This window comes from Myxocyprinus asiaticus, chromosome 17 (assembly GCF_019703515.2).
Source record: "Myxocyprinus asiaticus isolate MX2 ecotype Aquarium Trade chromosome 17, UBuf_Myxa_2, whole genome shotgun sequence".
In the NCBI taxonomy this organism is placed as follows: domain Eukaryota; kingdom Metazoa; phylum Chordata; class Actinopteri; order Cypriniformes; family Catostomidae; genus Myxocyprinus; species Myxocyprinus asiaticus.
Window position 1 is genome coordinate 41,867,687 of NC_059360.1, and position 16,466 is coordinate 41,884,152.

Consider the following 16,466-nt stretch of genomic DNA (forward strand, 5'->3'; position numbering starts at 1 on the left):
CTTTGTTTAACTGATATTCTAAAATGTAATCATTTTCATTTATATAATTTATTTTATATACATATAACGATAAATAGTAGTAAACAGCATATTTCCCAACATGTATTTTTGTGAACATTTTGGAGTGACGATGCAAGCAAATCATTAAATCAGTATAAAATCGATTCAATGATCAGTTTAAACTGATTCACAGAAAGGAACTGAACTTATCAAATCTATCACTATGTTTGCTTTTGAAGCTTAAATCATAAACCTTTCAAACTCAAGTCACAAGAAAAGATTGCGAATCTAGCATAATAAGCAAACTCCTCACACATATATCCAATATATCAGCCAGTCGTAGTATGAAGCAGAGCAACAGGGCAGCCAATGCAGTACCAGGGAGTGTGAGTGTCCAAAACATAACTGCAGCAAGGGTATCTTGCATCAGCTCCATGCAGACCTGGGGTCAGTGCCACATAAGCTTGCTCGTGCGGGTTTGTTGTCTTGTCTGCTCCAGCCATGTTAGCATCAGCAGTGTTAGTAGGTGGAGGGGAGTACCTGGTTTACCATGTATTTTAGTAGAGCCTCCAAAAAGTATCCCGTGAGATCCTCCTGGGATTTATCTCCTGATTGGGGCAGCACCAGTGGACTGATCTCCTCTGGAGTAACTTGAGCTGCAAGAAAGAACAATGGAAAGATGCTGCTGACAGCGTATATTTCATAAAAAAAGGCTTTCCTTGCTCTTTAAAATTTCAGGAGTACAATGTACTTTGTAGATATACTCTAATGGTCACAACACAAAGCTCCCTCCTCAGTTTACCCAGAACATTTATGGAGACTAATCTGCAAAAAATATGTCTCATTGTGACGTCAAAACCATGAACACATTGATAAACACTCACCGGCCACTGTAGCAGTGTAATGTATAAAATCATTCAGATATGGGTCAGGAGCTTCAGTTTATTTTCACATCAACCATCAGAATGGGGTAAAATGTGATCTCAGTGAGCTAGACCGTGGCATGATTGTTGGTGCCAGATGGGCTGGTTTGAGTATTTCTGTAACTGCTGATCTCCTGGAATTTTTATGCACAACAGTCTCTAGAGTGTACAGAGAATGGTGCGAAAAACAAAAAACAACAAGAGAGTGGCAGGTCAGTGGACGAAAGCGCCTTGTTAATGATAGAGGTCAACAGAGAATGGCCAGACTGGTTCGAGCTGACAGAAAGGCTACGGTAAGATAACCCCTCTGTACAATTGTAGTGAGCAGAATAGCATCTCAGAATGCACAACACATCGACCCTTGAGGAGGATGGGCTACAACAGCAGAAGACCCCGTTAGGTTACACTTGTCAGCCAAGAACAGAAAACTGAGGCTGCAGTGGACCTACCATTTGTGTACCACAGCAGAAATCTAGATTTGTCAGACCAGGCAATGTTTTTCCAATCATCAACTGTCCAGTTTTGGTGAGCCTGTACCCACTGCAGCCTCAGTTTCTTGTTCTAAACTGACAGTGTTGGTATCCGGAGGGGTCATCTGCTGCTGTAGCCCATCCGCCTCAGTGTTCGACATGTTGTATATTCAGAAATGCTTTTCTGCATAGAACTGTTGTAACGTGTGGTTATTTGGGTTACCGTCACCTTCCTGTCAGCTTGGACCAGTCTGGCTATTCTCCTCTGACCTCTGTCATTAACAAGCCATTTTCGCCCACAGAACTGCCGCTCGCTGGATGTTTTTTGTTTTTCGCACCATTCCCTTTACACTCTAGAGACTGTTGTGCATGAAAATCCCAGGAGATCAGCAATTACAGAAATACTCAAACCAGCCCGTATGGAACAAACAATCATGCCACAGTCTAAATCACTGAGATCAAAATTTTTCCCCATTCTGATGGTTGATGTGAACATTAAGTGAAGCTCCTGACCATTTCTGCATGATTTTATCCATTACACTGCTGCCACATGATTGGCTGATTAGATAATCACATGAATAAGTAGATGTACAGGTGTACCTAATAAAGTGGCCAGTGAGTGTATAACAACCCATGCTTACATATCAATGCCATTTCAGTATTCAACAACTTGGTAATGCCATTGTCAATACTTTCATATGCAAAAAGGTTTGCCAATCATAACAGGTCATTTACATATAGAAGTCTTAAAGGTAAAGTAGCAAAAACAACCTGTTTAAGTCTAACACAATGTCCCAACCAGTTGCGACACATTAAGCGATAAACGCTCTTCCAAGTAAATTATTTTGTGTTAACCAGCTGCGACCGCGACAAGCGCAATTGGACTGTAATGTCAGAGTTCTCGGTCAGATCTGGGTCTGCTGTGGCCCCAGGTCCTTGGCATTCTCTGTGTTTCTCTTGGTGGTCTCTGTATCCTTCTGCTAAAAGACTTCAGTGCGGAGGAAAAGGAGAGACCACCTTCCAATGCAAGATATTACAACAACACCACAACCAAATTTTCTGCAGAGTAACTACATTAATTATTAAATATCTTCTGATTGGCTGTGATTGAGTCATGTCACACAGCAGTTCAGTGTGGACATACAATATGCTTGTCGTTGGAAACTTGATGCATTGTGCCTTGTTAGGACACAGTGTAAGGGTCAGTTAGAGAGGGTAAAATTTGATCATGTAACACAAAATTACAACTGCTTTCAACTGTTAAAAACAAAATGCTACAACAAAAGTGTATAATATGGACCCTTTAAGTAGCTATGGTCAAGGAGTGCGAGATAGCAGTAAGCACTGAGAATAAATACTAACACTCTTGAAAGTTTAAGGGAGGGCTGATCAGATTATCCAGGGTGCGAGGGCCTAATTCGCACTGAGGTGGCGGAAATCCTGGAATCAGACAGGCAAAGATCCAGAGCTGTTCTTTCAGGGCATTGTGCTGCAGAGCTTGCATCCAAAGAAGAAACAGACGAACTCCTTCCCTTCGGATCTACAGGATACGACCACATAGTCAAAAAAGTCAATCCACAAACTGGATGCACAATAACAAATCACGTGACATTACAAAACATCTGCCAATTTACCAACTACTTTTAAAGAAAACAAGAAACAGCAGGAAACACATTTAAAGGAATAGTTCACCCAAAAATGGAAATTCCCTCATCATTTACTCACCCTCATGCCATCCCATATGTGTATGACTTTCTTTCTTCTGCTGAACACAAATTAAGATTTTTAGAATAATTTTTCAGCTCTGCATGTCCATACAATGCAAGTGAATGGTGACCAGAACTCCAAAAGCTCCAAAAATGAGATAAAGTCAGCATAAAAGTAATCCATAAGACTCCAGTGGTGTAATCAATGTCTTCTGAAATGATCCAGTTGGTTTTGGGTGAGAGCAGACCAAAATTGAACTCTTTTCTACTGTACATCTTGCCATTGCATTCTCTAGGCATGATCATGATTTCAAGCTCAATTACACTTCCTAGCGCTTGACGTATGTGCAGAGCGCTAGATGGCGCTTTAGGAAGTGTAATCAAGCTTGAAATCATGATCGCCAAGGAGACAACTGTCAAGATGTACAGTGAAAGAGGAGTTACATTTTGGTCTGTTCTCACCCAAAACCAACTGGATCACTTCAGAAGACATGGATAAACCACTGGAGTCTTATGGATTACTTTTATGCTGTCTTCATCTCTTTTTTGGAGCTTCAAATGCCTGATCACCATTCACTTGCATTGTATGGACCTACAGAGCTGAGAAATTCTTCTAAAAATCTTAATTTGTGTTCTAAAGAAGAAAGTTAGTTATACACATCTGGGATGGTATAAGGGTGAGTAAATTATAAGAGCATTTTAATTTTTGGGTGAACTAACCCTTTAACTTCCATAAAGCAAAACATATTTCAATCAAATTAGAACAAATCAAAATGATGAGCAGGAAATAATGTGATGCGTGTCTTGTTTTTATCCAATGAGATTTGATTTAATCATGAAAGTGTACTGTGATATTATTGGTTAATATTATTTTTCATCGTCCACATGGACCTGGTTATGTCAGCAGAAAAGAAACTTGTTTCAAAGGCATATAATGTTATAACATTTTGATGAAAGATTATGAAAATAACCATTTTATTTCTATAAAATAATGTGCACTGATGAAATGTGCACAGTAAGTCACTCATTAAGAAAGGGTCAATTTTAATTTGATGTTGTATTTAAGATTAAACTGACCGTTATCATTGATGTATAGATATTTCATACCTTTAGGGAGTTTCCAGTATGTAGTATTTTTTTCAGAATTAGACCTATGAGGAAAATAAACAGATTAACCTGACAACTCATGGTCACAAAACCATCACATTCAAACTTATGGTAGCAGAGCTGGCTTACTGAGCTAGCCAGATAATTCTGTAAAACCTCCCGAACATGGATGCACTACGCTTTCTCTTTATAATCTGCAATGTTTATTTGTTTGCATGTATTTTTCATGTTGATTCACCTTCACCTTGCTCGCTGGGGGTTTGTAAGGCACTATTCATTGAAAAGCTTCTTTAGAACATCAAGTATTGTGTAAAGCATTATACAAAGTGAAATTTAAAAATATTTATACGTAATTGTAAATGTGGTTTATGAACTGTTTATCTGACCAAGTCAGTCAGCGACTAAGGACTATAATGTCAGAGTTCTCGGTCAGATCTGGGTCTGCTGTGGCCCCAGGTCCTTGGCATTCTCTGTGTTTCTCTTGGTGGTCTGTGTATCCTTCTGCTAACAGACTTCAGCGCAGAGGAAAAGGAGAGACCACCTTCCAATACAGGACATTAAACTGGCCAGCCAGTTCACTTTCATTGTTTGGAAAAAAAATTACGCTTTTCACTTGATGCTTAAAACTTGGTGTCAGGACAATATGGAAAGCGTCTACTACAAATGTATTTTAAAAACTCTATTAAAAAAAAATAATAATAAAAATAAAAACAAATAACAGAAAAAATATGATTACCTATGCTGTGGAACTGCCATCTTCCTTGTATTCTCTCTGGTAAGAGCTGTAAGATTTTCTGCAATGGAAGCACATGGATTTGATATATGTATGTTATTAACAACAGCATTTAAACACGTCTCTTACAGCAACAAGATATTAAAATGTGTTATAAGAGTTCAGCACATATTTACATTTTAAAACTTGAGCAGATTTGTGCTAGCATGCATTTCAGGGCTTCTTTACAACAGTCTGGAATGTTGCAATAGCTCTCCCACACTAAGACATCACTTGTCTCGTCATGATGGTGCATTTAAAGAGACATGCCAAAGTGTCTTAAGTCTTCACCACTACGAAATCAGGCCCATGGGGGCATGCCGGGTGAGTAAAAGCTAATACATGACTCATTGTTGGGTGCGGCAAGGAACACCTGTTTTATCAGTGTGTTGATAACAGATACGTGTCTGTATGTTGGTCTCTATAAAAGATGCATCAATTATCTGTAAGATGCACGGCAATCACTCTCATGTGAATGATCTCATTACTGATGACATTTATAGAAAAAAACGAATTAGTCGGCATTCTAAGAGAGTTGCATTGATAATCGTTCCTCTTGTTCTTGCAATAATTTTAACACTTTCCTCTCCAGAAAGCTGAAGTGTATTTCCCTAGATGATGATGATTATATACATTTCTCACCTCAAATATGAACAGAATAGAATCAAGCTCCTCTCGTTGTGATTTGTGACCTGCCAGAAAGAGAAGATGAACACAAAACACACAGAACGTCACAAAGGGATAACAGAGACAGTGCTGCTATTTATAGCTCAACAAACAAGGATTACGTATCTGCTCTGTAGAACATGGTGCACTCAACATGTGATTTTGAGAAAAGCTTACAACAATCCTTGTGCACTTTTAAAGAAAGGCCTTTAACTTTTTTCTAAGGCTGGACTTTTCATCTGTTAGTTTTTAGATTGTATAGGCTAGTTTTTCATTTTGGTGAATCTCACAAAAGTATGGTCCGGATCACATTTCACCCCAAAATCAAAAGAAATAAATAAGAAAATTAAATTTTGCTTAAGTAAAATTAAGCCTATTTTAGGACCGCTTGCGTGGTTGTCATTGTTCTTTTCATGACCATTATTTGACTTGTCCCTTCTTTTCTTTAAAAATTGCAAAAATCTGGATTCCAGTGAGTCACTTACAATGAAGTGAATGGGGCCAATCTGTAAACGTTAAAATACTCATTATTTCAAATGTTTAGCCACAAGACGTAAACAACATGCGTGTTGACATGATTTTAGTGTGATAAAATCACTTACTAACCTTTTCTGTGTAAAGTTACAGCCAATTTTACAATTCCATTGCCATGACGATGTAATGCCAACAAACCCTAAAACGTCTGTAAAAACGATTGAAACTACTTTACAGCTCAAATAATACACAAGTTTTAACAGAAGAATTAATGTAAGTGCTTTTATAAAATTATAAGCTTCGCATTTCTGCCTTTAAACTCTCAAAAAATTGGCCCCATTCACTTCCATTATAAGTGCCTTAATGTAACATTGATTTTTGCTTTTCATTTATTTGTTTTAAAGAAAAGGACCGACATGTCGAAAGAATTACGCCACAAATGCTGTCGATTGAACTTAACTTGTACTGAACCCGGAATATTCCTTTAATTCATTTGCACTGACCGGTCTGCCATTTGAATCTTTTAAAATTTGCACTTAATCATAATCTACTTTAATATATATTAAATATCTATATTGCTATTTGCACTTCAGGTTGGATGCTTCTGTTTCATTGGCTCTGTACCTAAATAAACTAGAAAAGTTGAATCTAACTTTTAAAGTTGAATTCATTTTGATACTATGGAAGAATTAGGAATTGCAGTAGATGCAGTAGAATATCAAAAGCACAACAAAAAACGTCAAATGAAAGGTCAAAAGCAGTAAGCAGCTCTTTGAATACTCAATGAGCAATTGTGTAGTGTTCCAAAACACTGGCTGCTCTCTCTTGGGTATGGGGTAACTGGGCACTGGCTAATTTCCATCATAACCATAAACCATTTCATGCAAACTTTGGGCAATTGGGCAATTGGAATGCCCAATTTCCAATGCGCTCTAAGTCCTCGTGGTGGCGTAGTGACTTGCCTCAATCCAGGTGGCGGAGGACGAATCTCAGTTGCCTCCGCGTCTGAGACCATCAATCCACACATCTTATCACTTGGCTTGTTGAGCGCATTACCACGGAGACCTATCGCGTGTGGAGGCTCAGGCTATTCTCTGCGGCATCCACGCACAACTCACCACGCGCCCCACCGAGAACCACACATTATAGCAGCCACGAGGAGGTTAACCCAACATGACTCTACCACCCTAGCAACTGGGCCAATTGGTTGCTTAGGAAGCCTGACTGGAGTCACTCAGCACACCCTGGATTTGAACTTGCGACTCCAGGTGTGGTAGTTAGCGTCTTTATGGAAACTTGCTCATTAACATTTTGACTTCTGACTGTGTGCATGTAGAGAGCACACGCGAGTAGTTCAGCTGTTATGAGAGAAAAACAATATAGTCGTACCTCGAGGAACATTAAGCTGTCAAACTTCAGAGACAAAAACACAACAGCAGGTGACAGATAAAAAGATCCAGGTCTTACCTTTCTGTTTCAGGTTAACCTCGATGGTGACAAAGTTTTCAAAGAACACGTAGTAGATGTGAGAATAATTCTGCTCAAAAATGTGTTTGAGTTCAACAGGCTCTGCATTTTCTATAAAAAACAAAACAAAACAATGAATAGATTACTGATTAGTCATTTTCCAAAACAACTCACAGTTCACTTATTACAAGACCAGTCCCAAAAGCAACCTGGGGTTAAGTGTCTTGCTCAAGTTGGTAATAGTTTCAGATTTAATCCTTGCAAGATTTGACCCTATACCTTTTGGTTACGTGGACAGTTCTTTACACGCTAGGCTAGACAAACTTGGAGTAGGTAAAGTGCCAAAGTTTACACACACCTAATACTCCTTAATTGACATTATCCACATATTAGAGTAATAGCAAAGTCATCAATACAATGAAATAACACAAACTGAAATTGGAAATTATGCAGTGACCATGTGAGCTGCCACCTGGGAGGCTTTATTGAAGGAGATCCCATAAATATGGTACTTGTTGGCTGATTTTTTTTTTCCAACCTATGCATTTCAAATTAATCATTTCAATGTCAGTTTTGTCAAAGAAATTCAAACTATTTATATTTGTCCACAAAACTGTTTCAATCATTTAAGTACAATGCTTTAGATAAAGGTTTTTAAAATCATGAGAAACATGAGTAGGGCCCTATGAAATCAGTTTTATTTTTTTTCCAAATTCCATTTTATTCTGAAATCATTGATAAACTTTTATTTACTACAAAAGCACTTTTGCTTGTGAGAGACTGATTACATATAATGTCCAACATATAATGTAATTATTATTGATCTTATTATTATTATTATTATTATTATTAGGTTATTATTACTACATTTAATATGACATTTTACTATATAGTAGTGGCAATTTCTTTTTCATTTTATATGTCTAGTTAAAAAGCTTTTATAGGGGCCTGGGTACCACTCCTGGAGTTCGCCAGCTCGCTAGTTCGAATCCCAGGGCATGCTGAGTGACTCCAGCCAGGTCTCCTAAGCAACAAAATTGGCCCGGTTGCTAGGGAGGGTAGAGTCACATGGGGTAACCTCCTCGTGATTGCTATAATGTGGTTAGTTCTCGGTGGGGTGCGTGGTGAGCTGAGTGTGGTCGCCGCAGTGGATGGCGTGAAGCCTCCACACGCGCTATGTCTCCGTGGCAGCGCGCTCAACAAGCCATGTGATAAGATGCGTGGATTGACGGTCTCAGATGCGGAGGCAACTGGGATTCGTCCTCCGCCACCCGGACTAAGGCGAATCACTATGCGACCACGAGGACTTAAAAAAAGCACATTGGGAATTGGGCATTCCAAATTGGGAGAAAAAAGGGGAAAAATCCAATAAAAAAAAAAAAAGCTTTTATTTTGGTGAAAAAAAACTGAATTAAGCGCTTTTAGTTTGTATGTCTTTGACGACAGCTTCACACTTCCGGATAAGCAGTTCGCTATATGGCTTAGTTAATGTACTTACTAAACCGCAAAAGGCTGCAATGATTTATATAAATATATTGTCTGCATAGGCTGTGCTCTTCAAGGCCGGCTTTACAAATTAATTTAAGCACAGCACATGCAGACTGTATATTTATTTAATTAAATCGCAGCCTTTGGTTTAATCATCACACGAGCATGTATCACAGTTTTAATTTGATTATTTGTGCTTTCATACATTCATTTAATCCTAAATATGTCAAATTCCGTGACACTCCGCATTTTATAGTTTATTCCGTTTTTATGACTGGATTCCGCAATTCCGTCCGTGTTTCCGCTATTTCCGCATCGTGGAAATCATAAGGCCCTACATGATGAGCTTTCCACCATTGGGCTGAACGGTTATTGTTGCAGAACTGTGCCGTTCCATACTGATCTGGGCTTGTTGGCATGGTTATGGTTTTTTTTTTAACTGTAGCGCTGCAAAATCAGCATTCGAATGGTCTGATTGAGCATTGTGAGCAAGTGACCAGTCGTGAGTCGCCACATGAGTATAGATGTTCCATCAGAGTGGTTTTCTGTCCTGTGAACGGTTAGCTAATTATGGTGAGAAATATGGTCTGGGAACAATCTGTAATTTAACCATACCGAACCATGGTCTAGTGAAAATGCTACTGGAACCATTCTTCACCGTGCTCAACCATTCAGCCCCATGGTGGAAAAGCGCTAGGCCTAAAACATTTGGTCAGGTTTATACAGTGTAAACAAAGTGTAAACTGGTTAAACAAAAAGAAATTGTTCAAATAATGTTTGGTTTCTTTTATAACCAAGCTATGAAGTATGAACTGATAGCTATTAGCTAAAAGGTCAACAACATCAAACATGTCTTTAAATCCAAACACTGTTTCAGGCACTAGGTCTTATCTGAACAATGAACTATATAAAGCAACATTAGAGCACCCATTAGATCCTTAACTTAGATAAATATATTAAATGCATTAGAGAATTAAAGTTAGCATTTTAATGCCATCAATATTGTAGAGCACATACTTTCCTTCATTTACAGGGACAGTTAACCTGTAGCATCTAACGTTTTGGGTCTTGCTCAAGGGAACAATTGTTATGATGGCCATCTGTGAAGTGTTTTCACAGAGCCACTAATTAAACATCACCATGTGACAATCAAAGACAGGGTGAGAACTGATGGGGTCAGAGGTCATCCACTTCCCGTTCTTTGGGTATTTTAACATTAGACTGATCTCGGGCATTCAGGAGATGAGACCAAAGAGAAGAGGGGAGATGCAGTTATGTGTTGTAACTCACAGAGTCTGAGACTGTGTTTGGAGGAAGATATTTCATAAGCTGATGACATACAGAGAGTGAGTGGAGGGATATGGGTAAGACTCACTTTTTCCTCAGCAAAAAAATAAATAAAAATAAAAATTCTGAATTTAAGATGCATCCTCATACATGCATTCTCTGAGAATGTCAGTTTGTATTTATTTCCATGGTATCCAGTTCATCTTTAAAAATGAGGGCCCATTATCTTAAGTGATTCAACCAAAATGTCAAGCTCTAAGGCTTTCAGTGCAACGTTCCAATTTAGATCAAAAATATTTCCAACTGCCAGTTTCACATCAACCGGCCTGTTCTTTCACATGCACTGTAGTTTCAGTCAAATTCCCACCAATCTGTCTGTCCGATTTGAAGTGCACCAGAATCTGTAGGGTCTCTAGAGCTCTTGTTTACTCATGTACCCTAGTAGTCTGTTTGGATAACCATATGCAGGCCTAGAGATACTTGCCGAAAAGTATAACTCCTCCAGCACTTGTCTTTATCCTGAAAATGTGAACCTTGGCCCACATGTTTATCAGCGTTTATCTGGACCAGGTCTGTGTCAGGCACTTTGTTGGCTCTGGTTTTTGTGCCGGCTAACAGCTCTATAAACAGACCTGGGCAGGGAGCGTACTAGACTAAAGTCTCTGGATGCTGCGGGAATGTGTGACCAGAGCAGGCTGTAGCAGAAATGATGAGTGGAGCTGGACCTTGTGCAGTGGAGGACTTCAGTTAATGCACCAATACTGACTTTCGTTCAAAGGCTTCAGTTTGCATAGAGTTTACCATCCTAATGTCAGCCTTAGGGGCTGTTCTCACCGACTGCATTTTTGCATCCATCTGCATAGTTATTTTTTTAAATGTCCATTCAACTGCACATGCTTTAGACAAACGGCTCGCTGTTTTATCAGTCTTGCACATGAGCACCATGCAAAAAAGATGCCGTGTCAAGTTAAAAGAACTTAATTTTAAAAAAATGCATGACACCTGCGTACTATTCCACTGGTTCCACTGCATCTAGCTTTTCTTTTTTTTCAAAGCAAGAGAACATTCAGTCTGAACGGTTTCTAGGGCCCAATGAAATCAGTTTTATTTTTTTCCCAAATTAAATTTTATCAGAAAAATGATTGAAAATCTTTCAGTGTCTCACCTCTGGATAAACAGTTCGCTATATGGCCTAATGTAGTCTGCTTGTGCTGCATGCTTCAACGTAAGTGTTCTCCTCTCTGTCATCTACTATACACACAGAGCACATGTGATGCTTACAGTGTAGATAGCATCACTGATTATATATGGGTTCTATTGCTTTTGACGCAACGTCCCAGGCCTCTGTGTCCGGTGTAGACAGGGTGTGAGTGTTAACAGTTGTGCTTGAGATGACCAGTTTAAAATATTCTGATACAATGTGTTGGATTTGTGTTATGAGTAAACCCTGAAATTTAGTTTTATAATGTTGTGGAGCTTGTTCATTTTCTTCTGATTTAATTCAAATATGGCTGTATTTGAGGGGCTGCATGACGTTAGCCAATCATAACAGTGGGCTTTTACGTTGAAGTTTTAAGGAGGTGCTTAGGCCAAAACCGAGCGCTTCAGACAGAGGGCCAGAGACAGTGTGGAAAATGATCATATATTACTAAATTATGACTGTTTTGTTGCAAAAAAAAAAAAAAAAAAAAAAAAACTTCACTAACATTATCAGTGGACCTTAGGGAAGATAATAAAACTATTTAAAAAAAGAGCATTTCATTACCCCTTTAAGCAATTAACTTCTTCGTAAAGCGGTTCATTTTGCCAATGTTGAGCTCTGTGTTAATGCAGCTTAAGCTGGGAAATACTCAACATACTAGATTATTGAATTAGATTAATAAATTATTTCTAGATGTTCCTTCTTCTAAAAACAGATGTTTCTCCTGTTTGTTCACTGTCAATGAGCCTGTTTACATGCACACCAATACGCTGATTACTCTCTAAAATCAGCTTATTTAAATATTCTGACAAGGCAAGAAATCCGCGTTAACATGACAGTTGAAATAATTGTGTTATTGTCTAGTTTTGACATCAAACCGTGAAGAAACATGTGCTCAACATGTGCACAAATTCGATAAGCCGTTGAGAACAACGGTAAAGGTGTTTACATGCCATGCGAAATCGGCGTAATGGGCAAAAATCTACCTGTGTCTACCGGTATATTCTTACGCTGTTTACGACCTTACACCGATAAAGGAATGCTTTTTATTGCATTTACATGACCACACGCGTTGTCTTTTTATTAACCATAATCGGTCGAGAGAGTCGTGAACAAATGACTCTTTTGAACCGGATCATTTTCATGAATCACCCGAAAAGAACTGAGGGTTTGAACTCAGGAACTCAGGTTAACAGTTTGAGTCAGATTCACTTTCTCAGCGAATCAGCTGTCAGAGAGCTCACAACTGGGAGCGCAGACATTTCAAAATAAGAGTCCCGTGTGTCTTTCGGGCTTTTTATAATTAAAAGTCCCATATTGTGTACCACTTTTTTTCTTCTGGTAATTATTGATTGGGATTGGAGTAGCACAATAAACTGCATCTGGGATTTCATTCAATTTGCACTCTTGTAGTCTCTGTGTCTGGACCATCTGGTAACAGTAAAGAAAGACCAAGGCAATATTTTAAAACAATTAAAATTATATATATATACTGATATATACTGTTACCTATATATATATATATATATATATTATATATATATATCAGAATATATGTGTATAATCAAGCTTTAGACACTTAGTACAATTGAGGGATTGTACACAACAATTACACAAGGTGCCAACATTCATTGATGCTCAAGAAGACAACACACAACTATATGCATACTATACTTTAAGAAATATCTGTAATGTAGATTCTGAAGAGCAGTACTAAATAAAAAATAAAAAACTTTTATCTCTTATATTTGTATAAATTATGAAAGGGGTGTGAACATTTATGAGACAAAAGGGAATGCAAACTTATCTTAACTATATATACACTTTGCATTAAACCTTCGATGAATGGATTATCAGCTGACTTCCTTTTCTTTGGCTTTCTATCTTGATTCTGAACCACAATCTAAATCGAGCAATTTTGTGATTTGGCTACTAAAAACAGCCATTTGGCTCCTTAATGTTTCAGTTCAGGAGCCAATGGCTCCTAAGTCATTTTTTTAGTCTGGAGCCCTGGGATTGATCTCCTGTACAGAAAGGCTAATGTAGTGGTATTGGCCTTCAGAGGGTAGACACAGAGTTAGAACTCTAAATATAGGCTATCCTACATTCTCACGTAAGAAGGAATCGTGTCAAACAGTTACGGTTACAGGGTGCCATCATTCGAATAACTGGATGTTATTGTGTGATTCTATCAGACTTTGCTGTTTCTCTACAAACGCACCCTTCCGTTTATTTACACTACGTCCTAAGGTCCACCAATGCACAAATGTTGTGTTGAGCACATTTTGGCCACAATATGTGGATGTGTGAATGTACGGTTTAATATATGTGAACACTGAATAGTCTATCACTTTTCAAAGAAGTTTAGCTGCATTTAAAGGCTTAAAATTGTTATCTTTTGACACATCTCTTAAAGCTGAAGCGTGTAGTTTTTTCTGTTATAAAACTCTCTCACAGAGACAACAATAGGTAAGCCATTTTTAAGGTTTATTTCCCCAAAAAGTGACACGATAAAGACATTGCTGCGTTTGTTTGAGCATCCCACCCAACCTGACACAGCAATATTGGTTCACCCAATTACATTACTTTTTTGGTCTGTTTTTCGACCAGTGGAAGAAGGGAAGAGTGTTTGTATAATCGGTTTCTGAACAAAAACCGTTTGGTGACCGTAGTGGTACAGAAAACACACCTCAGCTTTAAATGCTATCTTTTGATACTCATTCTATACTGTGATGGAGGCAGCTTGCGTACCCTCCATGGCAACATCACACATTTTTCAGTTTCAAAACAATCATTACAGTAACACAATGGCACCAGGAAGCCCAAGAATGTCACAGAGAGCAATACAGGAAATGGGGTCATGATTGGACAGTAGCTGCACAAGCCAACTTCAGCCAATTTCAATAAGCTCCTGAGCCGCATAAAAATTCAACTGCACCTTCAAAGTAAAATCTGCAATATGCTGAACATGAAAACATTTGCTATAGCAAGGAAGTATGTGTAGTTTAAAGCAAAACAACTCAGGAATCTAAGGCAATTGGTCAAAACAATCTCCATGGAAGTGCTCAAAGGATCCCAAAGGAAGTGCTGGTTTAGTTCTGTTATTCAGTAACATGTCCCACCTAGTCCTGTAGAACCAAATCTTTGCCGTCCCCCACCCAAAACAAGAATTTATCTTCAGTGGCATCTTTTCCCTTATATCGCATTATTTCACCATGGACTGACTGACCATGACACAACAATTATTATATTGCATTGAACTTGACATAGTTGTTGTTCGTTTTAAATCACTAGAATGAAAACAACTGTATCTAAATACATAAGAAACACCTTAATGATCTTATATGGGCCAAATATGCCAACAAATAATCATTTAATTGAACTTGCAAACAGAAAACCCATCAAACTTATAAATGGACTGCATCCTAAAACTCTTGATCTCCATGCACTAACTTGTGTGCACTGTCAAACATCAACTCAGCACCAGATACAAAGCTTCCAGTGAAAGCTCTGAAGGGAAACCAATGCTTATTATATCTTATATTTGTCCATACTTATGCATTTGTGTGCAGTAATCCCTGTTATGATATCATATGGCATAGCCTAACAACAACACTGCACAGACACAAACACTCAACTATGCACGTGAAAGACACATAACCCTGTGTAATCACTGCATGTCAATCGTTGCAATGTTGCTTTATAACAAGAAAGCAATTACAAAACTCCATGACTGCTGATAATGCCTTGATCCTCCTCTCCATGTCTAGCATGCTAGCTCTAATCAGTGCAACATTAACCCCGCAAAAATAATAACAATGTAATTTCTAACCTATGACGATTCTGAGATGTTTCAATCTTGTCAGCACGTCCTTCTTGGGGTCCAATACTTTCTGTGTCGATTTCCTGACATCTCCGTGAGTCTTTTTAGAGAACATTCCGAGATGTTTTGAGGAGCTAATGATAATCTTCAGATAATTTACTTAAACATGGACGGGTCTGTCAAGTTCACGGCCCAAAAGGTGTCATGGGTTGTAAGTACACATGAGAAATTAGAAGTGAGGCGTGCATTTTTAGACAAAAGAGCACACAGCCCTCCTCTGTGTGTGTTCGTCTTGTGAACTACACACCTCTCTGGAGATCGAAAACATGGCGGAGGACGCGACATGAAAAACACCTTCATCGATGCCAGAGCCATTCAACGCTCATTACATCTCCGAAACCTTATTTAATTTACTTTAGTTCATTTACTGACCAAACGTCGATGTGTTTGGTTTATAAGAGCGAAATTAAATAATATATCAAAATTAAATAACTTAATTCCTTAAATGCCTCATGTTTACTTTACACGACCATCACGACTGTTTTTTCCGTTATTTTTGTAATGTATTTTTTTCTAACCCATTTATTGTTGCCCTTTGGGGTTTGAACTATGTAATGTAGTAATAAATAAATAATGTTTTTATTATTATTATTATAAATTATTAAAATATCAAATAATAATAATAAAAAATCGGTCGATTTTTAAAAACACCTTTTCTCGAGCGCATTATTTTTATTATTATTATTATTATTATTTTTTACGTTCTACTGTGTTTGGAAGATTGAATATACTTAACGCTGAATAGGGCTTCTGGAAACTTTTGATGTCTGAAAACATAAATGTGTTAGTTTTACTGTTTAAAGGATTGATTTCTATTTTATTTCCTATTTTATTGTAAAATAGAGTGACATTTATATGATTTCATTACAAAAATATTATTTATATATCGATGTGATTTACATATTAAATAATGAATTTCTATTGACTTTCGTATTTAATTTTAAAATTTGTTTAAAAAAAATAGGCGACTTTTTTTTTTATTGTGTTGACACAATAGTGTTGATTTATAAGCTTCTTTGATA

The 16,466-nt window shown here is 37.8% G+C and overlaps 1 protein-coding gene across 6 annotated transcripts in view; it reads right to left on the minus strand.

Moving 5' to 3' along the window:
• Window positions 1-15,686, minus strand: part of LOC127454790 (ral GTPase-activating protein subunit alpha-1-like) — a 100,616-nt gene extending 84,930 nt beyond the window's left edge. For all 6 annotated transcript variants that reach the window (XM_051722204.1, XM_051722203.1, XM_051722206.1 and 3 more), the window contains exons 1-7: window positions 15,394-15,686; window positions 7,586-7,696; window positions 5,621-5,670; window positions 4,943-5,000; window positions 4,207-4,250; window positions 2,756-2,933; window positions 541-656 (exon numbers count right to left, since the gene is read on the minus strand). In XM_051722204.1, the coding sequence (XP_051578164.1) occupies window positions 541-656; window positions 2,756-2,933; window positions 4,207-4,250; window positions 4,943-5,000; window positions 5,621-5,670; window positions 7,586-7,696; window positions 15,394-15,499 (663 nt within the window). In that variant the 5' untranslated portion in view covers window positions 15,500-15,686. The remainder of the gene's footprint in view (window positions 1-540; window positions 657-2,755; window positions 2,934-4,206; window positions 4,251-4,942; window positions 5,001-5,620; window positions 5,671-7,585; window positions 7,697-15,393) is intronic.
• Window positions 15,687-16,466: the final 780 nt, after the last annotated feature.